Consider the following 22,231-nt stretch of genomic DNA (forward strand, 5'->3'; position numbering starts at 1 on the left):
AAAAAAAAACACCCATGACATGGTTCTTTTCTCCTCTCCTCTCCTCTTTCCTTCCCTTCCCTTCCCCTTCCTTTCCTTTCCTTTCCTTTCCTTTCCTTTCCTTTCCTTTCCTTTCCTTTCTGTAACTGACAAAACTGCTGTTTGAATTTCACATGACAAGGCCTGATAGTCTGAGATAGATATATTGCCTAAGGATTATCATATGACTCAGGGTTGCCATAAGTACAGGTCTGTACAGGCTTATATTAAACAAGAACAGGAGACAGGGGGAAGGGATTTCTTATGAATGAATGTGTTATTCAATGTGGAATAAGCAACTAGAATTAGAGTGTTCAAATTCAAATTCAAATTTTATTTGTCACACACACAACCATACACAGTATGACATGAGGTGAAATGCTTGTAGCTGTGCAGTGCAATGCCCGACCATTAAATGACAGTGGTTTTACAGTATTTACAATTTACAGGTTATACAAAATTTACAGATTTAACTTAGAAATTTACAGTAAAAAAAATGTGAAAATAGCAGAAAGAGATTATAAATTATAGGAAGTGTGCATGAAGAAAAACCAGGTGTGTGTGGTGATGTGATGTGTGTGAGAGTCCAGTTATATAGTGATGTGATGTGTGTGGGAGAGTCCTACACCTGGCTCAGGGCCCGAATAGCCTGGGGGAAGAAGCTCCTCATTCTCTCTGTTATGACATTAAATATTTTATCCAGACTATTTTGTTTTGTATGTTAAATTGTATTTTCTTCATTGGGCTGTATTAACTAATTATCTTGTTAAGGAAGACTAATCAATTGAGGAAAAGTATAATGTATTTGCATCTGATTTACAAGATAATAAAGGCTAACTATACAATATATTAAAAATATCTGTGATTAAAGCCTCAACCTTGTTAAACTTATTAAAAACTATTTTCTCCTCAGCACACCTTAAGCTATTTTCTTTTCTCGAACTCCGGAGTGTATTTTTTAGCCCTTCTAAATGTATTTACAGTAAGCTACTATAAAAGGTGGGCGGGGCCTGTTTCCAATTTAGGAGGGGGTTTGATGACGTGCTTCAGCCAGCGCCCCTGCGCACCACACAATTGAGAACAGGCGCTCTAGCACGAATCAAGAGGAAGCCCCAGACGTCAGTTGAACATGGCGTTGAGCTGGATAGCTGTCAAAAACCTACCTAGGAAAAAAAGCGCTGTAAGGGTCACGGCGTTTTTCTGAAACTCTACTGCGGATTAGTCGTAAATACTGAAGCTATTTTGAACACGTTTATCTGCTTTTCATCCGAGTCTCTTATTTCTGGGACTCAGTGAACGCTGAAGAAAAGGGCGGTAGAGCGGTGTTGACAGCTAAGGTACCGGACTCAGCTAACGTTGATCTCTGTCAGAAAATGTGTTGAAACCTCCTTTGCTAACTAACGTTTACTAGCTGGGAGCTAGCTGTTGATTTTGTGTGTCCTAAGATATTAGTCAGTCGATAAGAGCGCAACATGGTTCTATAAACTGTTGCTCGTTTTTTCTTTCTTTTTTGGTTTTGTTTTGTTTATTTGTTTGTTTTTTCGGGTCCAAGAAACTGGGCTACTATATTGTCATTCCAAACCTAACGTCATATGCCAGGTTTGTGTCCCCGGTGTTAGTGAGATAGGTTACGAAAATGTCAGATAATCAGAGTTGGAACTCCTCCGGTTCTGAGGAAGATATAGAGCCTCGAGAAGAGCCTGGACATCCCATTGGCATCGCCGAGTTCAGCGGATACCTTAGTAAGGTAAGTCACGTTTGAAAGCCTTTTTTATGTATTTATTTTCCTCGCTCAGTCTCGCTGTCATGTCCCGTGGGTCTAAGTGGCACAGCTGTGTCCGTATACGTATCAGGAAAAAATCTGGGTAATGTGGTATGTCTCCTTTAGGAAAAGGTTATCCAGTGAATCCGCCCAACAACATTTCCATCAACGTTATAGCTATATCAGACCAGTAATCCCTCTGAAGTAAAAGGAAAGCCCCCAGTGAAACCAGATGACCAGCTTGTGTAATGCACAGGTCTTGTAGCCCTCAAGCTACTAGATGTAACATTTATTTAAAGCCTGTACTGTAAAGCAATTCAACAAAACGTTTGCTTAGTATAACTAGACTAGTATTGTTGTTCAACTGTCCTGATTTTCTTTAGTAAAGGGACTGTTAAGTCTTCTGGTAGACAAAGTCTAATCTCTGTAACCTATTTTGCCATATGGTTTTGCTCATGTGTGTCACCCTTTTTTGGGCAAATTGAGCAAGGTTTTAATTTGTTAAGCTGCTGACAAGCTAATGTGGTAATCTCACTGTACACAGGCTGTCTCTGAACAGATCGCACGCTGACCTGCTAACCAAGCATATTGTGCGATTAAGCAGATCTGTAACCAGATGAGCTCACCTGTTAAATCGAACTAAGCTATACATACGTCATAGGTCTTGAGGTTTAATGAGTCTAAACCTTAGATTAAATTCTATGTGTCAGAATGTTTTTCATGGAAAATTTAAGTTTGTTTTGATTTATTCAGTCCCCTACTGTGAAAATGCTTGCTGTTTTAGTGCAGTCTAATACCACAGAAACTATCTTGTTCAGATGGTACCAAACAGCAGTACAACTGCCAGCATCAGTATCTAGCATTTTGGCTAGATCACTCCTCATGGAGCCAGAACAGCTCAGTCCCATCTTGGGGTATGATCCACAGATCAGTCCATCCCACACATGCACAATTGGACTTAGATGCTTGGTATTTGAATGTTATCCTTGAACAGTTTTTACAGTTTGTGCAGGTAGTCCGCAACAGTGTTAATGCACGTGGTAGCTGTAAAAGTAACATCCTTATTAATGGACCTGAGGTCTCCAAGGAGAGCATTATGCTTCTTAAGCCTGCAGGCCTTTTTCCTAAGTGCATTCGGTAGGTAGCAGTCTCTTCCCCAGGTAAACAGCTCACCTGGCTGTCCTCATGAAGTAAAAGAAAACACAATCTATTAGGGCAAGTCACCTTGTTCAATTGCTCTAGGGTCCAGTTCTGGGTGTTTTGTGGTTGAAAGTGGTCAGCTTGGGCACTTGGCTGAAAAGTAGCCATGAAGTTTTCAGCAGTTTGTGCTACAGTAGCTCTTCAGTAAGGCTGAAATTCAACCTCACATAGATCAGCCATAATGAGCCTTGGGCAACTGGGAACCGAGGTGTTAAAAATTTAATTTTATTACTAAATTGCACATGTGTTTGAACTTTCTTGTCCCCCAGTATAGAAAAGTATTGACGCTGCTAATTTTTATTTTCAGTGGACAAACTACATCCACGGCTGGCAGGACCGTTGGGTTGTGCTGAAAAACAACACACTGAGCTACTACAAGTCTCAGGATGAGACAGAGTATGGCTGCCGGGGTTCCCTCTGTCTTAGCAAAGCTGTTATTACTGTGAGTACTGCATTTGTAATTTACCAGAGGCGACTGATTACTGACCAGCTAAAGTTGTGAAACTTGTGCAAATGTGGTTCTTACAAAACATCTTGCAAGAATGGCTGCTCTTCTAACACTTCACTAAGAACTACATCATGTGACTCTCATTCTTGTGCAACTGTAATTAGGATAGACCAAAAAATACAACTCCAAGCTGTTAGAAGCAGAGATCACCATGCTCATCAGATCTTTCATATAATCCTGTCAGAGAAATTTATGTTCCCACTCTTTCACCTTTCATCTATTCTCACTGGGATCTCGAGGTCAGCTCTTTCTGACAGGCTCTTTCCAAACAGTAACAGGGGAAATGAATAAGTTATCGTTTCTAGGCAGCGCTTTGCTATTAGATCTGTTTGTTCAGCTTTAACCATTCCCAGCACATCTAAAAATTAACTTTTGCTCAGCACTCTCTAGGGAATTAGCTTCTCACTCCAGTGAAAACACCCCATATTTTTGGAAAAATAGCAGGTGATGTCCATTCACAGACAGTTATTGCAGTGTAGTGACAGGCGTGTTACTTACTTAGTGTATGTCATCTATTGAGTAACATGCTTCATTGCATTGAATCAGTTAGCCATATTTACAATCACACCATACTCACCGGTCAAATGTTTACAGTTTTCTGACTTCTTCCTTTTGTCATTTCTGTTATGGGCTCAAAATCAAAATTTTACATTGGAATAGAAACAAACTGAAGGTTAAAAATGTTCCACATAACAAAACATACATGAATGTCATGTCTGCATACTATGGCTGCAACTAAAGATTATTTTGGTAGTTGACTAATGTACCAATTTGAAAATAAGCAAACGTATTTTTAAAATTACTCAATAGAACATCAGAACAAAAATGAAATAAATAACATTAAGTAATACAAATTACAGTGCTAGTAGTATTTAAAAAATAATAATGTGCAAATAGAAAAGTAAAAAAATGGCTTCTGTCAATAAGCTTAAATAAAGCTTCAAATCAAATAAAAAAGATTTTATTTTCCAGCCCAAAATAACAAGTTTCCAAAGTTTCCAGATGATTCAGTTCATGAATTCATGAATGCCGTGGACGTGCTCTGGAGTGAGGCTTGCTCTTATCTTTGAGATAATGTTCCCAGCTGCTGATAACAACCCTAAAGATGCTCTGTCATGACTTCAGCCATTTGAGAAGTGCATAAGCCTCTTTACAGGACAAACTTATCTATACACCTGTGCTTAATACTAGTAAAACAGAATTAGAATAGATCAGTACTAGTCACAAATCTTGTTGTAAATCATAGTTTCTCAGATGGTGTAGTGTTCAAATATGGTCCAACCCACAAGTTAACGACCTAATGTTAGCTGGAAGAGATTTACTATTCAGAATAAATGCTAATATTATTGTGAAGGGGAAAAAGGAGGGGAAAACTAGGAGACAGTGTAGCTGCTTCTGTTTAATGGTTCAGTGTCATCAGTTATGCAAACTGCATACATATTATATCTTTATTCCAGAGGGAAGTAACGGAAGTCTATGTTGCACTCCTAATAGATTTTATTCAGGGTAATGACAGTTAAGAGATTTTGCTTAATGCATCATTTCGTGTGTGTGCGTGTGCGCATGTGTTTGAGACTATTTCTCTCTTGGGGTCAGTTTCCATAGTATCAATATTAAGTTTTGGGTAAACCAAACAAGACTCCTCCAATAACTCATCAGCTCATTCGTAGTGTTGGCATTGATTCTTTGGTGGTGTATAAATTATAGTTTGTTATAAATGCTTTGACTATGAGAAATTCTCAAGCAGTGAAACTGATAAAGGCTTACAGTTAAATCTCTGATATTAAAGTATTGTGTGGAAAATGTGGAATTGATAAGGAACTTCTTCTATTATCCTTTAATCACCTGCTAACTTTTATTAGCTCAAGATTTATTTCTGAGTCGGTCTGTTTTCTGTTTGTTGACTTGGTCCTGAACTGTTTTGTCATGTTGTTCCAAGTTGTGGTTATAATGTGATTGTAGGATAAGTGTATCTACAAAGGCTGACATGACCATTGCCATTTTTAGCTCCATGGTCAGTTAATAAGCACACTGGCCTACTTAGACTCTCTCACTGGAACTGGTGAGCAGTAGATGTTTTCGTCTGTATGAGGTAAATGCAAAAATGGATGGTGATATCCTGGGTCTTTCTGCAATGGTATTTATGTCACAATGAACCACTTGAAAGAGTTGGAGAAAAAGAAGAAGTTAAATAGACCAATGCCAGTGAAGCTTTGCAAGGTGCCTTTAGCCAGCAAGTGTGTCTCTTCCTGATAGTGTGTGACTTCCTTCACAGTGAAGAAACATGTGCCTTATTGTGTAAGTAACTAAGAAAATGTTCATGGCATCATTGACTCTTGCTGATTTAGCTTTCCTTTTCCCTTTGACCACTTGGTGAGTCAATGCTTCCTCTACTATGACTGTAAGTGAATCCTGTTTTGGTCCCAGACAGATGCAGAAAAATGTTCCTGGCACTTGGTCTTAGTTCAGTGTTGAAGGAATAAGAACATATTATATTGTTATATTGTGTTGTTATATGTCTGAAGTTCATTTAGGTGGAGAATTAATATATTGTTTAGATTACATTTAGCTCTTTCAAAGTTTAGTAGGGTGTTTCAGGGTTTACTGTGGTTTCACTCCCTCCTCCTTTTTTTTTCTTCTACTGAATTGTTGTGACTTCTTTTCTTGTACTCCTATTCATGCAGTTCGGGAGATTGTGACTGCAGACACGTACACAAGCTAAAAAGAGGTTAGATGGGAGAGGACAGAAGGGGACGCTTTTTGGTGCTTTGTAGGAAGTTTATATTTATAAGAGAATAGAGACAGGGTGGGGCTGTTTTGCCTCATCATTTTCATGACCAAACCATAAATATTTTAGCTGTAAATAAGTTCATAAAATGTAGTTATTTATCTACCGTGCTGGGTGGAAAACTACCAAACAAATAAGATTCATAGACACAGCCACTTGTATAATAGTCTCTGATACTAATTCACACACACACACACATAGATGGATGGATGGATATCTATAGCTAGAGATAGGTGCGTGAATTATAAAGTACAGTAGCAATTCACATAAAGGCAGGGATTGTGGGGGATGCTGCCAGAGGCCTTTGGCAGCAAACACAGGCAAGGAGAACGGCACAATACCCTGAATAAAAAGAATCAAAAGAATCGCTGAAATAATCACTCACTAACACTCCCTCTTAAAGGCATCACTAATGGTCACAATCTGCTATTTTTCCCAGATAGATTTCTAAATATCTAGGTTAAATAGTGAAAGTAACATTATGAGGCAAAGAGAACTGCATGTTTGATCCAACCTTTATTAGATATTGGCCTTTGAAGATGTAAAAAAAAAAGTATCGATTTGTCAGGGGACCTTCAGAGCTTTACTGCAGTCACATCTAAAATATCCATCCCTTTGTTTAATGCCTGTTTGTTCTGTCCATGGTCACAGGGGACTAATAAGGTAATGGACTCTGGACAACATGTATTCACTAGGCCTTCATATTCACTTTGATAGTTAATTCATCAAACTGCACAAATAAACTGACACAGAATAAACAATCCATGCACTTTTATTTAATTGTTTTTTTCGTCTGCTTGCCTTTCTCATGTGGCTGTGTTTGTTGTCAGCATGCCATGTCATCTTGTGAAAGAGCATGTCAGAAATGGATTTTTTTTTTTTTTGTTTCCCTTGGATCCAAGTAACTTCTCAGACTTGGTGCAGGTTCCTATTTGCCATGATTATCTGTTAGTAGGCCAACATCCAGCAACCAGATGTCACCAGAATCCAGATTTATACACTTCCAAGTTTTGTGCATGACTGCAACCAGCTCTCTCACGTGTGTTTCCATAGTTTTAGTATAGTATAGTTGTAGTAGATAAGCAATATTTGTAGTAGTGGGGGAGCTTTTAACAAGTGATTTTTCTCAAAAAGAGTGGTCATTGCTTATATGGAGGTTAATCTCCCTCATTTAGATATATGAAAAATGCAAAGACAACAGCTACTTGTGATTTCTGTAGGTTTGAATCCAGTCCTTTGTTTCTTTTAACTGATACAGGGTCAAGGATGCCACATGCTTACTTCCTTCCTTGCATTTGTTTCCTCTTCACATGTGTCTCTGTGACAGCTGTTGGTTTTATGTAAGTGCTGCTGGTAACTCCTAAATGAGCGTTTGATTAGGAGGGCATTCAGTATTCACTCAGATGCTGTGGTATTGACATTGAGCATCTGCTCTTGGCCCCAGTGCTGCCCAGATGCCAGGCAATATAGTCAAACCACACTCTTCCAATGAAATCTACTTAAATTCCCTGTAGTGGGCCATTTCTTACTCTGCCAATGGACTCAAGCATTCTGCAGTTAAGCTCAAGCCATCTCGAAGCGTATTAGATCACACAAGAGCAAAGTATGGCCAGTAGACTGTCTTAGACTGGGGTGCTATGTGATAAAATCAAATAAAAATGAAATCCACAGACCAAAAATCATGTTAATGGTGATTTCAACAAATCAATCCGTCTTTGGTTATTTTTAACGGAGAGGTTATTATATGGAAGAGTTGCACATTAAATCTTGTTTTACTGTGAAGAGGGACAATAAAGGAATTCTATCCAGTTCATCTGTCCCTTGGACTGTATGTTTCAGTATCGCACAACATGCCAGACTGCCAGTCTTAGATTGTCCCGGGACATTAATATTCTAGGAACGTGTTGATGCAGAGCTGTATTAGGGTTGAGTCTATCAAGACAAAAGAAGTTTGATTTTTTTTTTTCACTGGAAAATATTTGACTGCTCTTTGGAAACAAATGAAACTGTCTGCCTTGAGTTCACATTTATAACATAAGTGTATGCACACTAAGTTTCATTCATGACGTGTGCAGTGGTACATATTTGACAATCAGTCCGATATAAACTACTTTAGAAGTTGATGCACCATGTAATCGTTTTATTTAAGTAATCTCTTCATTGTGACGACATGTTTCAACTCATATGTCCCAGTGTGTTGCCCTTTGCTTACTTTACCTTAGTATGAACTATTTCAAAAAAAAATAAATAAATTGCTCATCCTTGTATTAGACAGTGAGCTCATAATTGCTCGTAAATGTATGTAGCTCTATGTAGCTTGGTTCACAGAATTAAAAAAAATACTTTATAGTAGTGTTAATGTGTTATAGATTAAATGGAGGTTCATAGATTGGAATAATCAATTAAGTAAAATTACAATGTTTGATATTGATTCAGTAACCCAGGAAATCGATAATTGCATTAATTAAACACTAAAACTGTTAACTTCAGTCACTTTTTCTCCCTGGAAAAAAAATCATGGCAATGAAGTCTTTGCAGTGTTGGATCCCCTTATAGCCCTCCATTATAAAGGACTAAATTTGTTATATTTATTGCAAACACAATAAATACAGGTTACAGATGTGTTTATTTATTGTGGCGAGCATACGAAAGTAGAGATTTTTTTTTCTTTCCTTCTATTAAACTGCATTTCTGTTCATTAAGAATTTTCATTTCTCTGTGCCCTCTAACCTCTATCTGTGACTCTTTGAACAAGCCAGGCTTTTACTCATACTACCCTTTGCAATTAGACGTTGAAAGCAGTTTAGCTTTGGGACTTAACTGCAGAAGTGTCTTTTCACAAGGTCTGATGCTACATACGTAAATGCCATCATTACCTCTTCCATTACTGTCACACAAAGTCTGGTTGCATGCAACACCAACACAGTGGATTTGCAGTTCTGACAGTATACTGGAGAGCTATTAGGAGTGTGCTCCATTGTGCAAAAATGCTTTACAAGTTATCTGCCACTGCTCCACCTGTAATACACCATTTTAAAATTGAGACTTCTGTGCCTGTCATGCACTCTTCTTTGTCTTCCATCACTTTGTGATATATAGATTGGTCTAAACTAAAGACAGGCTATTATTAAAGGAAAAGCAGGAACAGATTGCTGCCCACCATGTAACATACAAGGGACAGCAGTTTGCTTTTGGACTATCTTTTTAATAGCTACTTTCATGGGTGACCACCCCTCACATATGCCTTGCTGTGCTCTCCTAAACAGGAAAGTCAGCTGGTTTTCCTGTTGGATTGAAAAGAACATGAAAGCAAATTCTGAATTTTATGGCTATATCACTACAGATATCAAGTCAGCTTGGTTCCCATAACTGGCCTCATTTACCAGAATCTCACACACTGATTAACCTAGTTTTTGTCCTATATTCTTTTTCTGTGTGTATATTTTTTTTTTTTTTCAGCCTCATGAATTTGATGAGTGCCGGCTGGATATGAGTGTAAACGACAGTGTGTGGTACCTCAGAGCTCAGGACCCCGAGCACAGACACCAGTGGATTGAATCGATTGAACTGCACAGGGTAAGTCTTTAATACAGCAGACCATGAACTGGTGTTATCAAAAGAGATCAAATTCTTGTCATATTTAGAGATGTCATCTCATTCAGAGATTTGTAAGTGTGTGTTTATTGTTTGCTTGTGTGTGTGCTTGTATGTATTTCTTAGAGTATCAGAGAAGGGAGGAGAGAGAAGGGAGGAGTCCAGGGAAGAATAATCATCCCTCCACCACTGGTGCGTTTGTTGGCAAGACCAAAGGAGTGTAGGAGCTCTTGTGCATTTGTCTGTAGCACAGTAGTGTTACAGCACGTGTTTCTGTTTGCACAAATTCATATTTATTTATTTTTATCCATAATTGTGTACTCTGTGTGGGCACTTTAATCCTAGACAGTTCTCTACTGGTGCGTAAGGGCTTTTTAACAAAGTAGGTATACATAGCTCAGTTATTCTAACACTGGAGTTAGCTGAGGCTTAGCATGATCCTTTTTCAAACACAGACACTGAACACATAGGTAACTTGCTGAGGAAGCTGTTTGAAGAGCACAACTAAGATTTGTTTAAATCATTTTTGTTGACATTACCCAGATATCTCGGATAACCCATGACTATGCAATCTGTATTTTTTTTTTTTTTTTTTGCTTTGGCATCAGTGGCAGAGTGAATTTATACACTTTTAGAGTTGAAGTTTGTCATTTACATGTTTTAGTGCATGGAGAGCAACAGTGGTAGCCAGCATATTTATTCCATGGATAAAAGACAGTAGTGGCTTTGAGGACACTCTTATGTTTATGCATGTACATCCATATTACTCAATGTATGTCACATGTGTGAATATGTTTTGCATTTTTTGCCACAAAGATAATTCTTTGTGGCATGTGTGATTTAGCATTTATGCCTGTGTTTAAAAAAAGGCAAGAAATCACACAAACTAATTTTTAAATAGAGATTTTGTGTGTGACTATTTAAAGGGGCCCTGCTACACTCATTTCAAATGCAATATTCCTTTACCACGCCTTCTGCCTCTCTGCTTACACACATGCTGCTCACACATGGTACTTGATTTTAGGAAATCCCCGCTCTTTACCCTCCTCCTCCCCGTCTTCGATCATCTAAGCACCAGTGACTCGGACAAAGAATAACAAAGAATGAATCTTCAGCATATACAAGCATACCCGGCCTTCCCACCCACAATGAGTCATTGCCTAAAACCCTTCTTCTTAGAAGGCCCCGCTTCCCTGTCTAAACTACATTACTCACAGCACTTAGCAACCAGCGTCTCCAGGGAGACACAACACACTACAAGCTCAGGGATCAGTCATCTTACACTTTGAAAAAGTGACACATCCTAAAATGAAGCAACTCTTGTTCCTAGGATACTGTCAGTGTTTAGATAAACTATGTTTGTTTTAAGTTCTGTATGTTCAGATATATGGCCTAACGTACTGTAATCTAATATATTGTGTCTGCCTTATACAATTATTTTATTATACTTATTCATTATTAGAAAATGATAAAGTCTGTTTCTGCTCAGGCAGAAGGCTTTCTATGAGGACCAGATGTTGCATCTTCTTTTTTCCAAAGAGCATGTTTATATGTATTCAGTGGGGCTGTAATCACCAGGCACACTAAATATTTGTACACCTATTATTTACCCTGCAGCATGCAACCTAATGACCTGTGCATGTGTGTGGGTCTTATTGACAAGGCATCCAACATCTGATACTTTATACTGTGTTAATTTGTATTTTCAGATTTTTATCCTGCCATGGATAGAAACCCTCTACTTGCTTGGATAGTTACTTTTTTGTCATCAAACAGGTTAAAATGTCTTTATATAAACATTTAGCAAGGGCCATTTGTACTGGTTAAGTCAGTGGGGCAGCAGAATGTTGGCTAAAGGGCAAGCAGCAGTGACAGAAATCCATCTGAACACAGGCAGAGCTACTTCTGGTCACTGACCGACAGTAACCCCAAGCTCTTGTGCCTGTCATGTGCGTTTACGTTTCATGCCCTCTGCTGGCTCAACTTGAAACTATCTTTTAAAGGGACAGGTACTGCAGCTCTTGTTTCTCGTCAGTGCAGCTGAACCTTTTCTCTGTGTTGTCATTACTGTCTATTTTGAGGGCCAGTCTATTATGTAAGAGGCAAATTGAACCAGCCTGGCTTACAGGAAGCCAGCTGATATTTCAGTTGTGCTGTCATGGTCACTAAAACCTTGTCACGTGCTGCTGTTGTCACGGTGTCTGAAAAATTGTTGTACCTGCTTGAATGTAATGTGAAAAGAATTTCAGTGTTTACTTACTGTATGTTGTTTTTCAAAGGATGACAACAATTTTTATTAAAAAATTGACAACAATTTTAATTTTAATTTTTATTAAAATTGTTGTCATAGAATAGTAGGACTAATGGTGACTACATCTGAATGCTTTATAAGGAAAAAGCTAAAAAGATACATATTTGTTTTTATAAAGAACTTGGTTAGTGTCTCTGATTTTGCTTAAAGGGGACCTATTAGTGTTGCAATATGCTCATATTAAACATGGCTTAAGTGTCAAACTGATCAGTGTATTTACACATAATTCCCAAGCTTTATGCTCATATCCTAAAAAGTTGATTCTGTTCATCTGGACGTAGTATTTTCAGTGGGAGAAACATGTTGTTGAAGAAGTCACTTGGATGACTTGAGACTAAACAGAAACAGATGAGTCATGAAACGTTTCTCCCACTGAAAACACCACATTAGTACAATATAGTTTATTTATTTATTTTTACAGATTTTTTTAGTCTTTTATAATTAACTGTTGTTTTCTGTATGTGTCTGATGTATTTGTTTGTTTGTTTTCGGTCTTTTTTTTTTTTTTTTGTCCTCCTGGAATATAGTTGCTTTGCTTTACAGCTCTCCTATTAAATAATTACAATCCATTTTCAAAGGTGTTGTAACAAACTAAATTGTTTACAGTTTGCTGTATTTATTTTTGCAGGCTGATTCTGGTTATGGCTCTGAGTCCAGTCTGCGGAGACATGGCTCCATGCTGTCTCTCACCTCAGCCACCAGTGGCTACTCTGCCACCTCCACATCTTCCTTCAAGGTGAGTTTTCCTGGTACTGTTTACTCGAGCTGAGGAAGTCAGTGGGTACAGTCTTGGATCTGTACACATGAGGGCTCTATTTGTGATGTTTGGTTAGTTGTAGATGCACAGGCTGATCATTTTTGTCTGGTTGCATGTTGATAATGTAAACTAAGGTTTATAGCTAAATCTGTTGTTTCTTCAGAAGGGTCACAGCCTGAGAGAGAAGCTGGCCGAGATGGAGACGTTCAGAGATATCTTGTGCAGGCAGGTGGACACACTCCAGAAATACTTTGATAGCTGTGCAGATGCTGTGTCAAAGGATGAACTGCAGAGGGATAAAAGTAAGAACCACAGCCACCCACACACCTACAAAACCATTGTTTTGGTGATCCAGTTTGGATATATATTTTGTCTTTTTAACATTTGAAAGAGAAAAAAAAATCCACTTGGTCAGAGCGTTTTAAACTTTTTAAATCAACTTTCTTTTTATGTAGCTGGATTTAAATAGTTGATCATTTCAGGCAAAAAATACCCAAAACAAACATTTTCGTTTTCAGCTTCTCAAAAATGAGGATTTCAGTTTTTTTTTTTCCCTTGAATGTATTCCCTTCATTTTACCCAAACTTTAGCATTCATATTTTACCTAGAACTGATGATAAATATTTGCTTAGGAGAAACTTGGGCTGGGTCTGGTAAGGAATGTGTTTATGTGGTGTGACTCACCCACCCCTCATACTGTCTTGGCTGGCTGAACATTTGTTCACGGCAGCCTGCACTGGGCACTGTCGTTGACCGCAGTGAATAAAGCTCTGCTTTTGTTCTCCTCACCTCCCTCTCTGCGCCTCTTTGCCTCTCTCACCCTGTTTTCATTCTGAAGATGAAACCGGACCATTGTCATGTTGTGCAGCACAGCAGCGATCTGTCAGTCTGATTTTATCTGTGCTGCAGCTTAAGTTGCAAATGGGCCACTAGGTGCTTTCCTGTTCTGTAGCCCTCACAGGGTCCTGAAAGAAAAGACTTGCCTGTAGCAACACAAATCTGTTTGGTTTTCTTGTGTTTCCCTGAACCTTTCTTATGTTTTTTCCCCAGTTGTGGAAGATGATGAGGATGACTTTCCCAACACCCGCACAGATGGAGAGTTTCTGCACAACAATAATGGCAGCAAAGAAAAATGTGAGTATTGCGGGCACTCTTTCAGAGAGCCTGTGAACTTGTTTTTAAATGTATTTCTGTCTAGATCACTGAAAAAATACCTAATATCAGGTTGTGATATCACATGTCATTTAGAGTTATCAAAGTTATTTGTTAAAATATTAAAAAATAACTTGTACCAAAAGCTGTTAACTTGCATATAAGAAAGCTCTGAGAAAGGGTAATAGCAGCCAGAGACCAATAGCCAGCATGCTGCAGGTTGTGAGTTGTAAGTTTCTACTTTCAGATCTGTATGATGTCACTGAGAAAGGAAAGCTTTAGTATGGTCATCTCTGCTTTAATTGAGCCCATGTATTGTGAAACCTCTAGTAAGAAGAGGCTTTAGGAAGTCTAAAGCTTGCAAAATAGTTACATTTACACTCAACTTTTTAAGGGGCAAAGCGATAAAGCCTTAAAAATTATGTTTATTTTTCATAGCATTTACTGTACTTCCTCTGCTCCTCTGATTTGCAGCGCTCCAGTCCTTGAATCCCAAAGGAATCAATGGCATAGATTTTAAGGGAGAGGCCATTACATTCAAGGCTACAACAGCTGGAATCTTAGCCACTCTGTCCCACTGCATCGACCTGATGGTGAAGAGAGAGGACAGCTGGCAAAAGAGACTGGATAAGGTTTGTAATCTCTGGCTCAACAGTGTCCAGATGAGTTTCATCTACAATTCTTGCTTCTTCAAATTTAGGCTTATTTTCTGTGTGTAGGAGATGGAAAAGAGAAGAAGAATAGAGGAAAGCTACAAATCAGCCCTCAATGAGTTGAAGAAAAAGTCTCACTTTGGAGGTCCAGATTATGAGGTAATGTGTAAATTTCATTCGCAGTACAATATTAATAATGGCTTATAGGAGAGCCTTTCAGTTAATGTTCTCATTCTACTGGCAGGAAGGTCCAAACAGCCTCATCAATGAGGATGAATTTTTTGATGCAGTGGAAGCTGCTCTTGACAGACAGGACAAAATAGAAGAACAGGTAATCTAAATATCAGAGTACAGTTTACCATCAACTATTTAGATACACTAATTATACTCTGTTTGTGTTTAGTCTCAAACTGAGAAGACAAGAATACAGAGATCTGACGCCGTTTCTCTTGGAGATGCCTATTCAAGCTCCGGCACACACAGATTCTCCAACAAGGTTGTTAAACCCTTCACTCAGATGTTATTAGTTGTCATCATCTGTGGACTCATTGTTTGCCATGATAGATTGTCGAATCCTCAGTAAATATAGATGCCCACTTCTTGAACAGGCATTTGCATTTACTGAGGATTTACTAGCAGCATGAAATGCTAGCTCTGATTTTTATTTGTGTCCAATGTAAGACTTGGTAGTACGCAGAGAAAGCGCAAATGGGCTCTTAATGTTTTGTGAAAGAAATTCTATGAATTTAAAAAAAACTTTAATGTTCCAGATTCTATCATCTTTAGCATTTAGAGGTTCGATTAATTTTTGTTCACATTTCTCGTTTGACTTTTCAATTTAATTTCCTTCATTTTGCTAAGGTGTGCCTGATTTGTAGATGTAGGCAATCCAGCATTACTACTAGAGAAATGACACAAAGGAAAAACAAGCCTGTGCTCTTTAGTGCAGCAGGCAAATCAACTAATCATCCTCTTAAGAACGGATGGAAACTGGTAAATGGGCTGTGTGGGTTTTCCTGTTACAAACATCAATCATCAATAAGGCAGTTTTGTGGTTTCAGGACACTTTTCTTCATTTCCACTAACAGGGTGCTGTTCTGGAACCTTTTTGAGAACCAGAGCACATTTAGTGAATGTTACATAGCATTTCTAGAGGTTGGGTCCCTTCCTATTGGAAGAAAATCATGGTGGGCAGAATCTGAGAGTGACCTTTAATAATAATTGGTGAACTTGTTGTGGTAGCCCCTCACATATTGTTAAAAAAAAGCTACTCCTTCCTGAACAATACCCAAGTCAGTCGATGTTTTTGCAGACTGAAGGAAGGCACTGTACAGCTGTAATCAGTTTCTATTCATATTAATGATAATGAATTATTTCCAATGTTGATAAATGTTCTAAAAGTAGGAAGTTAATATTTTGTCTTTTAAGACATGGTTTTAAGTTTTTGTCCACATTCGGTTTTTATTAGCCATATATTTACTCTCAATCTTTTCAAACTGATCAGTATCATCTTTTCTTTTCGCTCCTGGCTTTGTGTTGTAGGTGGAGGAGATGGTGCAGAGTCACATGACCTACTCCTTGCAGGATGTTGGTGGAGACGCCAACTGGCAGCTGGTCGTTGAAGAAGGTGAAATGAAGGTATGAGGAAGATCTGAATGTAAAATGGTGCTCGCATGCGCGTTAACTTATTTTGAAAAGGTTATTGTAAACTGAATTTGTTCTTAACGTAACATTTATCTAAACCAGTTTATTGGATGACATGTGTTTAAGCCTTGTTATATAAGAAAAAGTGATTACACATAAATGTGCCTTATGTATCCAGGTATACAGGAGAGAGGTAGAAGAAAATGGGATTGTACTGGATCCGCTGAAGGCCACTCATTCAGTAAAGGGGGTGACTGGTCATGAGGTGTGCCACTACTTTTGGGACACTGCTTACCGCAGTGACTGGGAGAGTAAGTCTGTGAACTTAAAATCAATTCAAGTCTAATTTCAGACAATTGTTGCTGTTGTAGTGGTGTGTTGTAAATATGAAAGTGAACTCTAAATGTTCACTTTCATATTTATTTATTTTTTTATATACTCTTTGATCTGTGATTACAAAGAGAGTGGATATGAGATATGTGTGCGTAAGTGGTCTGTGTTTTCTTATTTGGTGGGTGTATCAGAAGCATTACACTATCAGCAGTGACAAACACCGCCATATTACAAGGAAAAGAGGATCCCAGTTTACAAGAAGCAGCCAATCAAAAGAAAGCTGGTTGAAAGGGAAGGGGGAGAGAAAATGATTTGTTTGAGATTGAGGCTGAACTTGAGGGCTGCGCCAGAGCTCAGTATGAGATAAATAATCCTTATTTTAAACTGAATTGTGCAACACTAGTCCAGTAGACTGTGGAGGTGGAAACGAGTATAATAAACCCTCTTATAAATGTTATATTTAATGGGTTTGATGTAATACTGCTATTTTATTTTATTTTATTTTATTTTTTGCTTCCTTTAGCTACCATTGAAAACTTTAATGTTGTGGAGACGCTGTCGGAAAATGCAGTTATTGTATATCAAACACACAAGGTGAGAGCTACAAGCTGAGTATCAAACACTGTATGCAGTGAAGTACACTGTTTTAAGCTACTTAAATACCTCACCATTGATTAGAGCATGAATCATTCTTATCACATCTGAAACAACAAGAAAGAATTTGTGTTGCAGCGGGTGTGGCCTGCCTCTCAGAGGGATGTGTTATACCTTTCTGCCATGAGGAAAATTATGGCCAGCAATGAGAATGATCCAGACACCTGGCTGGTCTGTAATTTCTCTGTGGATCATGAAAATGCACTGGTGAGCAGTCAAGCCTCCTGAAATCTGACACAGAGCTTCTTCTTTTTAAAAAAATAAATGTGTAATGCTGACACATTTGTTCATTCTCTATCCTATCGCTTTCCACAGCCAACCAGCAGGTGTGTGCGTGCCAAAATCAACATTGCCATGATCTGCCAGACACTCGTCAGTCCACCAGACGGAGATAAAGAGATCAGCAGGGACAACATCCTTTGTAAAATCACCTATGTCGCCAATGGTGTGTGTCACTGTTTTAGCCACAGCTGATGTTAGCAGTCAGGGTGCTGTTTAGGTTGTTTAGTGGGTTACTGTTGTTGTTGTCTTTCTGTCTTTTTGGTTATTATTTTTTAACACAATTCAATCATTAGGGGGAGACTGGTTTGTGGTTGCGCATCGCTGCCGCGAGAGATTGTTCAGTCCTTTTCAGTGGTGTTATCTCCAGAAACTTTAACTTCATTAGATACAGTTTAATTATTTGATCCCCTGCTAAATCTTTAAGTTTGCTCACTTATAAAGGCATGAACAGTCTCATTTTTATGAATCTGGTGTCCATGAATTTTGCATTTTCATCCAAACATTTAAAATCACCATTTGAGTTAGAATTTGAGTTTAACCAAAATAAGTGATTGGTACCTTCATTTAAAACAGCCAATAAATGGAAATTTAAAAAGTAAAGAGATGAAAGAATCACTCTTCAAAGTGTCTTCCCTTTTTGGCAATACATGCTTAGAATGCTACAAAACACAACAATCATCAGATCTGAGTAGAGAAGGGCGTGGTGTAAACAAGTTATCCATGACTTGTACAGTAAAATAATAAGTCCAGTAAGTGCACATAGTAAAAGTGAGGGAAATCGCTTTATGTTTGGTTTGTTTGAAAGAAAAAATATATAGTATTTGCATTAAAAATCCCATATAGGTCGGGCTCTATTTAAAATTGTTAGTTTGTTCATTTACTTTACAGCCTCTGGACATGGCTGAGCACTTGGCAATAGCAGAAAGGAAGAACTCCTTTTTTTAACAGGAACAGAGTTGTGGCTAAGGGAGGAGCAACAATCTGCCTTTTTCATTTTTTAACATCTCATGTGCCAGATTTTTATGCCAACATCTTACTGCTGGGGCTCAGGTTTTTCCCTCTTTAGCATTAAGTAGACTTTCTGCCAGCGGGCCCAAACAAAGAGCCATGCAAACGTAGTGACTTTAAATTGAAAGCTACCTACATATGTTTACTAATTATGGTAGGTTATATCAATGTTTAATGTATGAAAATGGGGTTAACCATGATTCAGTGCTCTTTCTTTACTGTATGCTTGAAGCTGGAAATAATCTTTATGTCGTCTGTGTGCAGTGAATCCAGGAGGCTGGGCTCCTGCCTCTGTGCTCAGGGCCGTGGCTAAGAGGGAGTACCCCAAGTTCCTCAAACGCTTCACCTCTTACGTCCAGGAAAAAACTGCTGGCAAACCCATCTTATTCTGAAGCACACAGGCAAGACATCACACACAAGTGTTCCAATGTTTTGTGTGTGTGTTTTTTACCACTGAATACTTGTTGAATACAAATGCAACAAATCAACACAAAGCATCTCCATTTTTTTCAGTGTTGAAACGCAAGGCCAGAACTTCACCTGAAGCTTTAAGCACACACTGTAAGCAAATTGTCAGCTGCTCTGTTGTCCTCAACAGAATTTATTAAAGTTGCCCTCAAAAAGGGGTTAAAGGGCTCCCACCCTTCCTGATTTCTGAATTCAAATAAAAATATGTTGACCTCAAATAATATAATCTCTGAAATGGGACTTCATTTAGAAAATGATGGCCTGCAGTCATTCAGACTTAAACGATTGTAACCCAGAAAGGATTTCCAAATGTCTTGAGAGATACCCGGCCAGCTGTGAGGCAGTTAGTTCTTGTCCCTGCAGCAGCACTTAATGCTATCTTTAACGCTATCAGGTTGTCTCTGTTTAGAGAGAACAAATGATATAAATCTATGTTCTGTAAGGTTGTAAAAATAAACAGAAATGTTAGATAATTGAAATTAAATATTCAGCTCTGGTTTGATGTTTATTTTTTCAAATACCTAACTCGTACATTTACAGCTTTCCTTTAAGCTGCTCACATTTCCTAGTAAAACAACATGAATGATTTGAGCCAACTGTAATCTTTTCTAAAGGTTACAGAGGTCCAGAGGGCTGTCATTCACACATGACCCCTATGACATTAAAACTTGATCTGACTTGTGCTCTCTGATGAAGACGCCTCTTTTTGGTTCTGAAGGAGGGACAGGACATCATGTACGTTACCTGTATGGCTTTATAGTTACATCACTGTTAATATGTTGGAGTGTCTTTGAACATATTTCAAGTGTTTCATGAATTGTAATTAGTGACATTAGCATTTTTGCTGAAGATCTGCAAAGCTTTTTTTTTAATTTTTTTTTTAACTTGAGCCCAAATGCCTTAGTTTTCCAGCAAACTGTAGATCCAGACTTGGATAAAGAGGGTGCTCTTAGTGCACCCTTTGAAATCACTAGTGAAGTGCCTCATGGCTATGCTCCCCTTGTTAATGTTTAATTAAAGCTTGAATGAACCATGTGATATGTTACAGAAGGCTGGCAGGATGTTTTCACAAGTATTCTGAAGATTTCTGAATCAAATTTGGATTAATTTTACTAGAAGCCATCAACTTTTCTGTCAGTATTTCTGGGATTTGTTACAAAATTAATCGGTTAAAATGTCTTTGTATCATGTATTTTCTGTCTGAAGATGTCGATTGTACATGTACAGGACTGTTAAGTCTATAGAGTTAAGTAAGACTCTGCTTAGCTTAAGTAAAGTTTTTCTTATTAGTGACGCACCAAAATATCGGTACCTCCTGATATTGGCCTTGTTGGCTGATATAGTGACGTCATTTGCCGATATTTTCCCGTTATAGAACGCGGTGTGATGAAGAGATCCATGACTTTAAAATGGGTCGGTTCTTTTTATAATTGTTTGTTTCCCTGGGCAGAAGGGGAATAAATAACCAAAAAGACAAACTGCTGGCACCAACCATTGCTGTTGGCCATATTGTTTTTGGTTCACAAGAAGTGCATCCCTGTTTTGTTTTGTTTTTTTCTAGGAACAGTTTTCATGCAATACACTGCTAAACATTTAACCCTCCTGCCATCCTTTAAAAAACTCACACCCATCACCCTAGGGACCATTCTCAGCCACGCCATAAAAAGACCATATATCCATATTTTATTCCACTTTAAATTAGCCAACCTTGTAAAACTACTTCTCCCTGAAATATTCATGTAAAGTTTTAATTATATTTTCGTTGTTTTAACCCTTCAAATCCCAGTGTTATTACATGAGCGCCCTGTGTTATAAGCCCCAAAAACCAAAAAACGAAACTAAATATTTCCACAAAAAACCAGTTGAAGTAATATGTGATTGTCATTATAAGTAGGCCTTTAGATGGACCAAAGATTGGCACCAACATACATTTTGACCTGCCATTATTTTTTTTGCATTTTTTTTGCAATTTAAAAATTAAAACTTCAAGGCCCTGAGTCTTCATTGACATCCAAGAAAAGAAGAAAAAATAAAATCATATGATGATAATTTGGGGTTGAAAAATAGCGTTTATAATGGAAGTCAATGGGCAGAAAATGGTCCCCAGGGTGATGGGTGTGGGGATTTCTGCTGCTCAGCCATTTTAGGCTGATTTAAGGAATTCACACTGGAATATTAACATTGACAGGTAAAAACTATCCTGTGGCAAGTTTGGTTATATTCCACTGAACACAGTGGAAATGGCAGCCATTTAACACATAGCAGTGGCACAAAAAGGTCCCAAGAAGGCAGGAAGGTTAAGTAAATGTAAAAATGTAAATGTTAAAAGCCAAGTTCTTTTTGTCAAGCACACAGGATGGATAAAGATTTCTTTTCCCTACAAGCTTCAAATTTAAGATATCAGTATTGTTGCCAGGGTACTTCTTTTTTTTTTTTTTCTTTTTTTTAAGTTGCATTTTCACCTGTTGAGAGCATAGTGTTTTTTTTTTTTTCTTTGTTTTTCTGGGGTGGTGTCATTGGCAGATTTGTAGCTGTTTCAGGCTTCACTCAAAAGCATTTAATTTTTTTCAAGCTCTTTGCTGAAAAATGTTGGCGATATAAAATGATGCTCAGCCACGCAGCTAAGAGTAACAACACCATGCTGAAGCTCATTCACCTAAAACAGGCATTTGTAATACAGGTTTGTCAAATCCGAATGTAATTTGATTTTTTTTTTTTTTTTTTTTTTGTAAATCTGTTTATACTTATGCTGTGGGATCAACTTATAAATGTACTGTGATAACATGGCTCTGCCCTGTTTTTAAAGTGGAATAAATAAGTTTATCCTCCAGTTTGTATTGTTTGGGGTCATTTGTTGCCATTTTTTGTATTTTGTATGTGTATAACATAATTCTGTTGGCTCCATAATGTAGTGGGTTACACATTTGCCTAACAAGTGAAAGAGTCCTGATTTGATTCTTGGAGGAGACACTAAATCCCTTCGGGGTTGTATGATGAAGGGCATCCACTGCATTTAAAAAACAAACTGCCCATTTGAACATAAAATTACTTTTCATTTCAAATGAATAAACTATGTGCATAGAATCACCAGTTATTAAA

General features: G+C 38.0%; 1 protein-coding gene across 2 annotated transcripts; it reads left to right on the forward strand.

Moving 5' to 3' along the window:
- Nucleotides 1-1,113: 1,113 nt before the first annotated feature.
- Nucleotides 1,114-21,885, forward strand: LOC146666435 (ceramide transfer protein-like). Of its 2 annotated transcripts, XM_085414458.1 has the most exons (18): nt 1,114-1,765; nt 3,288-3,422; nt 9,736-9,852; nt 9,997-10,062; nt 12,810-12,917; nt 13,102-13,240; nt 13,989-14,072; nt 14,565-14,722; nt 14,810-14,902; nt 14,988-15,074; nt 15,147-15,239; nt 16,286-16,381; nt 16,566-16,698; nt 17,244-17,314; nt 17,453-17,581; nt 17,690-17,819; nt 18,929-19,065; nt 19,178-21,885. In XM_085414458.1, exons 1-17 carry the CDS (start codon nt 1,655-1,657, stop codon nt 19,054-19,056), a joined length of 1,878 nt encoding a protein of 625 aa, XP_085270584.1. In that variant the 5' UTR covers nt 1,114-1,654; the 3' UTR covers nt 19,057-19,065; nt 19,178-21,885. The 2 variants fall into 2 exon arrangements, with proteins under 2 accessions (XP_085270584.1, XP_085270585.1); XM_085414459.1 differs by lacking the exon at nt 9,997-10,062.
- The last annotated feature ends 346 nt before the right edge of the window (nt 21,886-22,231 follow it).

Source organism: Rhamphochromis longiceps, linkage group LG7, assembly GCF_057381845.1.
Source record: "Rhamphochromis longiceps isolate RC_006_pf linkage group LG7, R_longiceps_female_GT1.1, whole genome shotgun sequence".
NCBI classification, from domain to species: Eukaryota; Metazoa; Chordata; class Actinopteri; order Cichliformes; family Cichlidae; genus Rhamphochromis; species Rhamphochromis longiceps.

Coding starts and splice junctions, on each gene's coding strand:
- LOC146666435 (XM_085414458.1), top strand. CDS start 1,655: ATGTCAGATAATCAGAGTTGGAACTCCTCCGGTTCTGAGGAAGATATA. Junction 3,423..9,735: donor TTAGCAAAGCTGTTATTACT/GTGAGTACTGCA, acceptor TTTTTTTTTCAG/CCTCATGAATTTGATGAGTG. Junction 10,063..12,809: donor TAATCATCCCTCCACCACTG/GTGCGTTTGTTG, acceptor TTATTTTTGCAG/GCTGATTCTGGTTATGGCTC.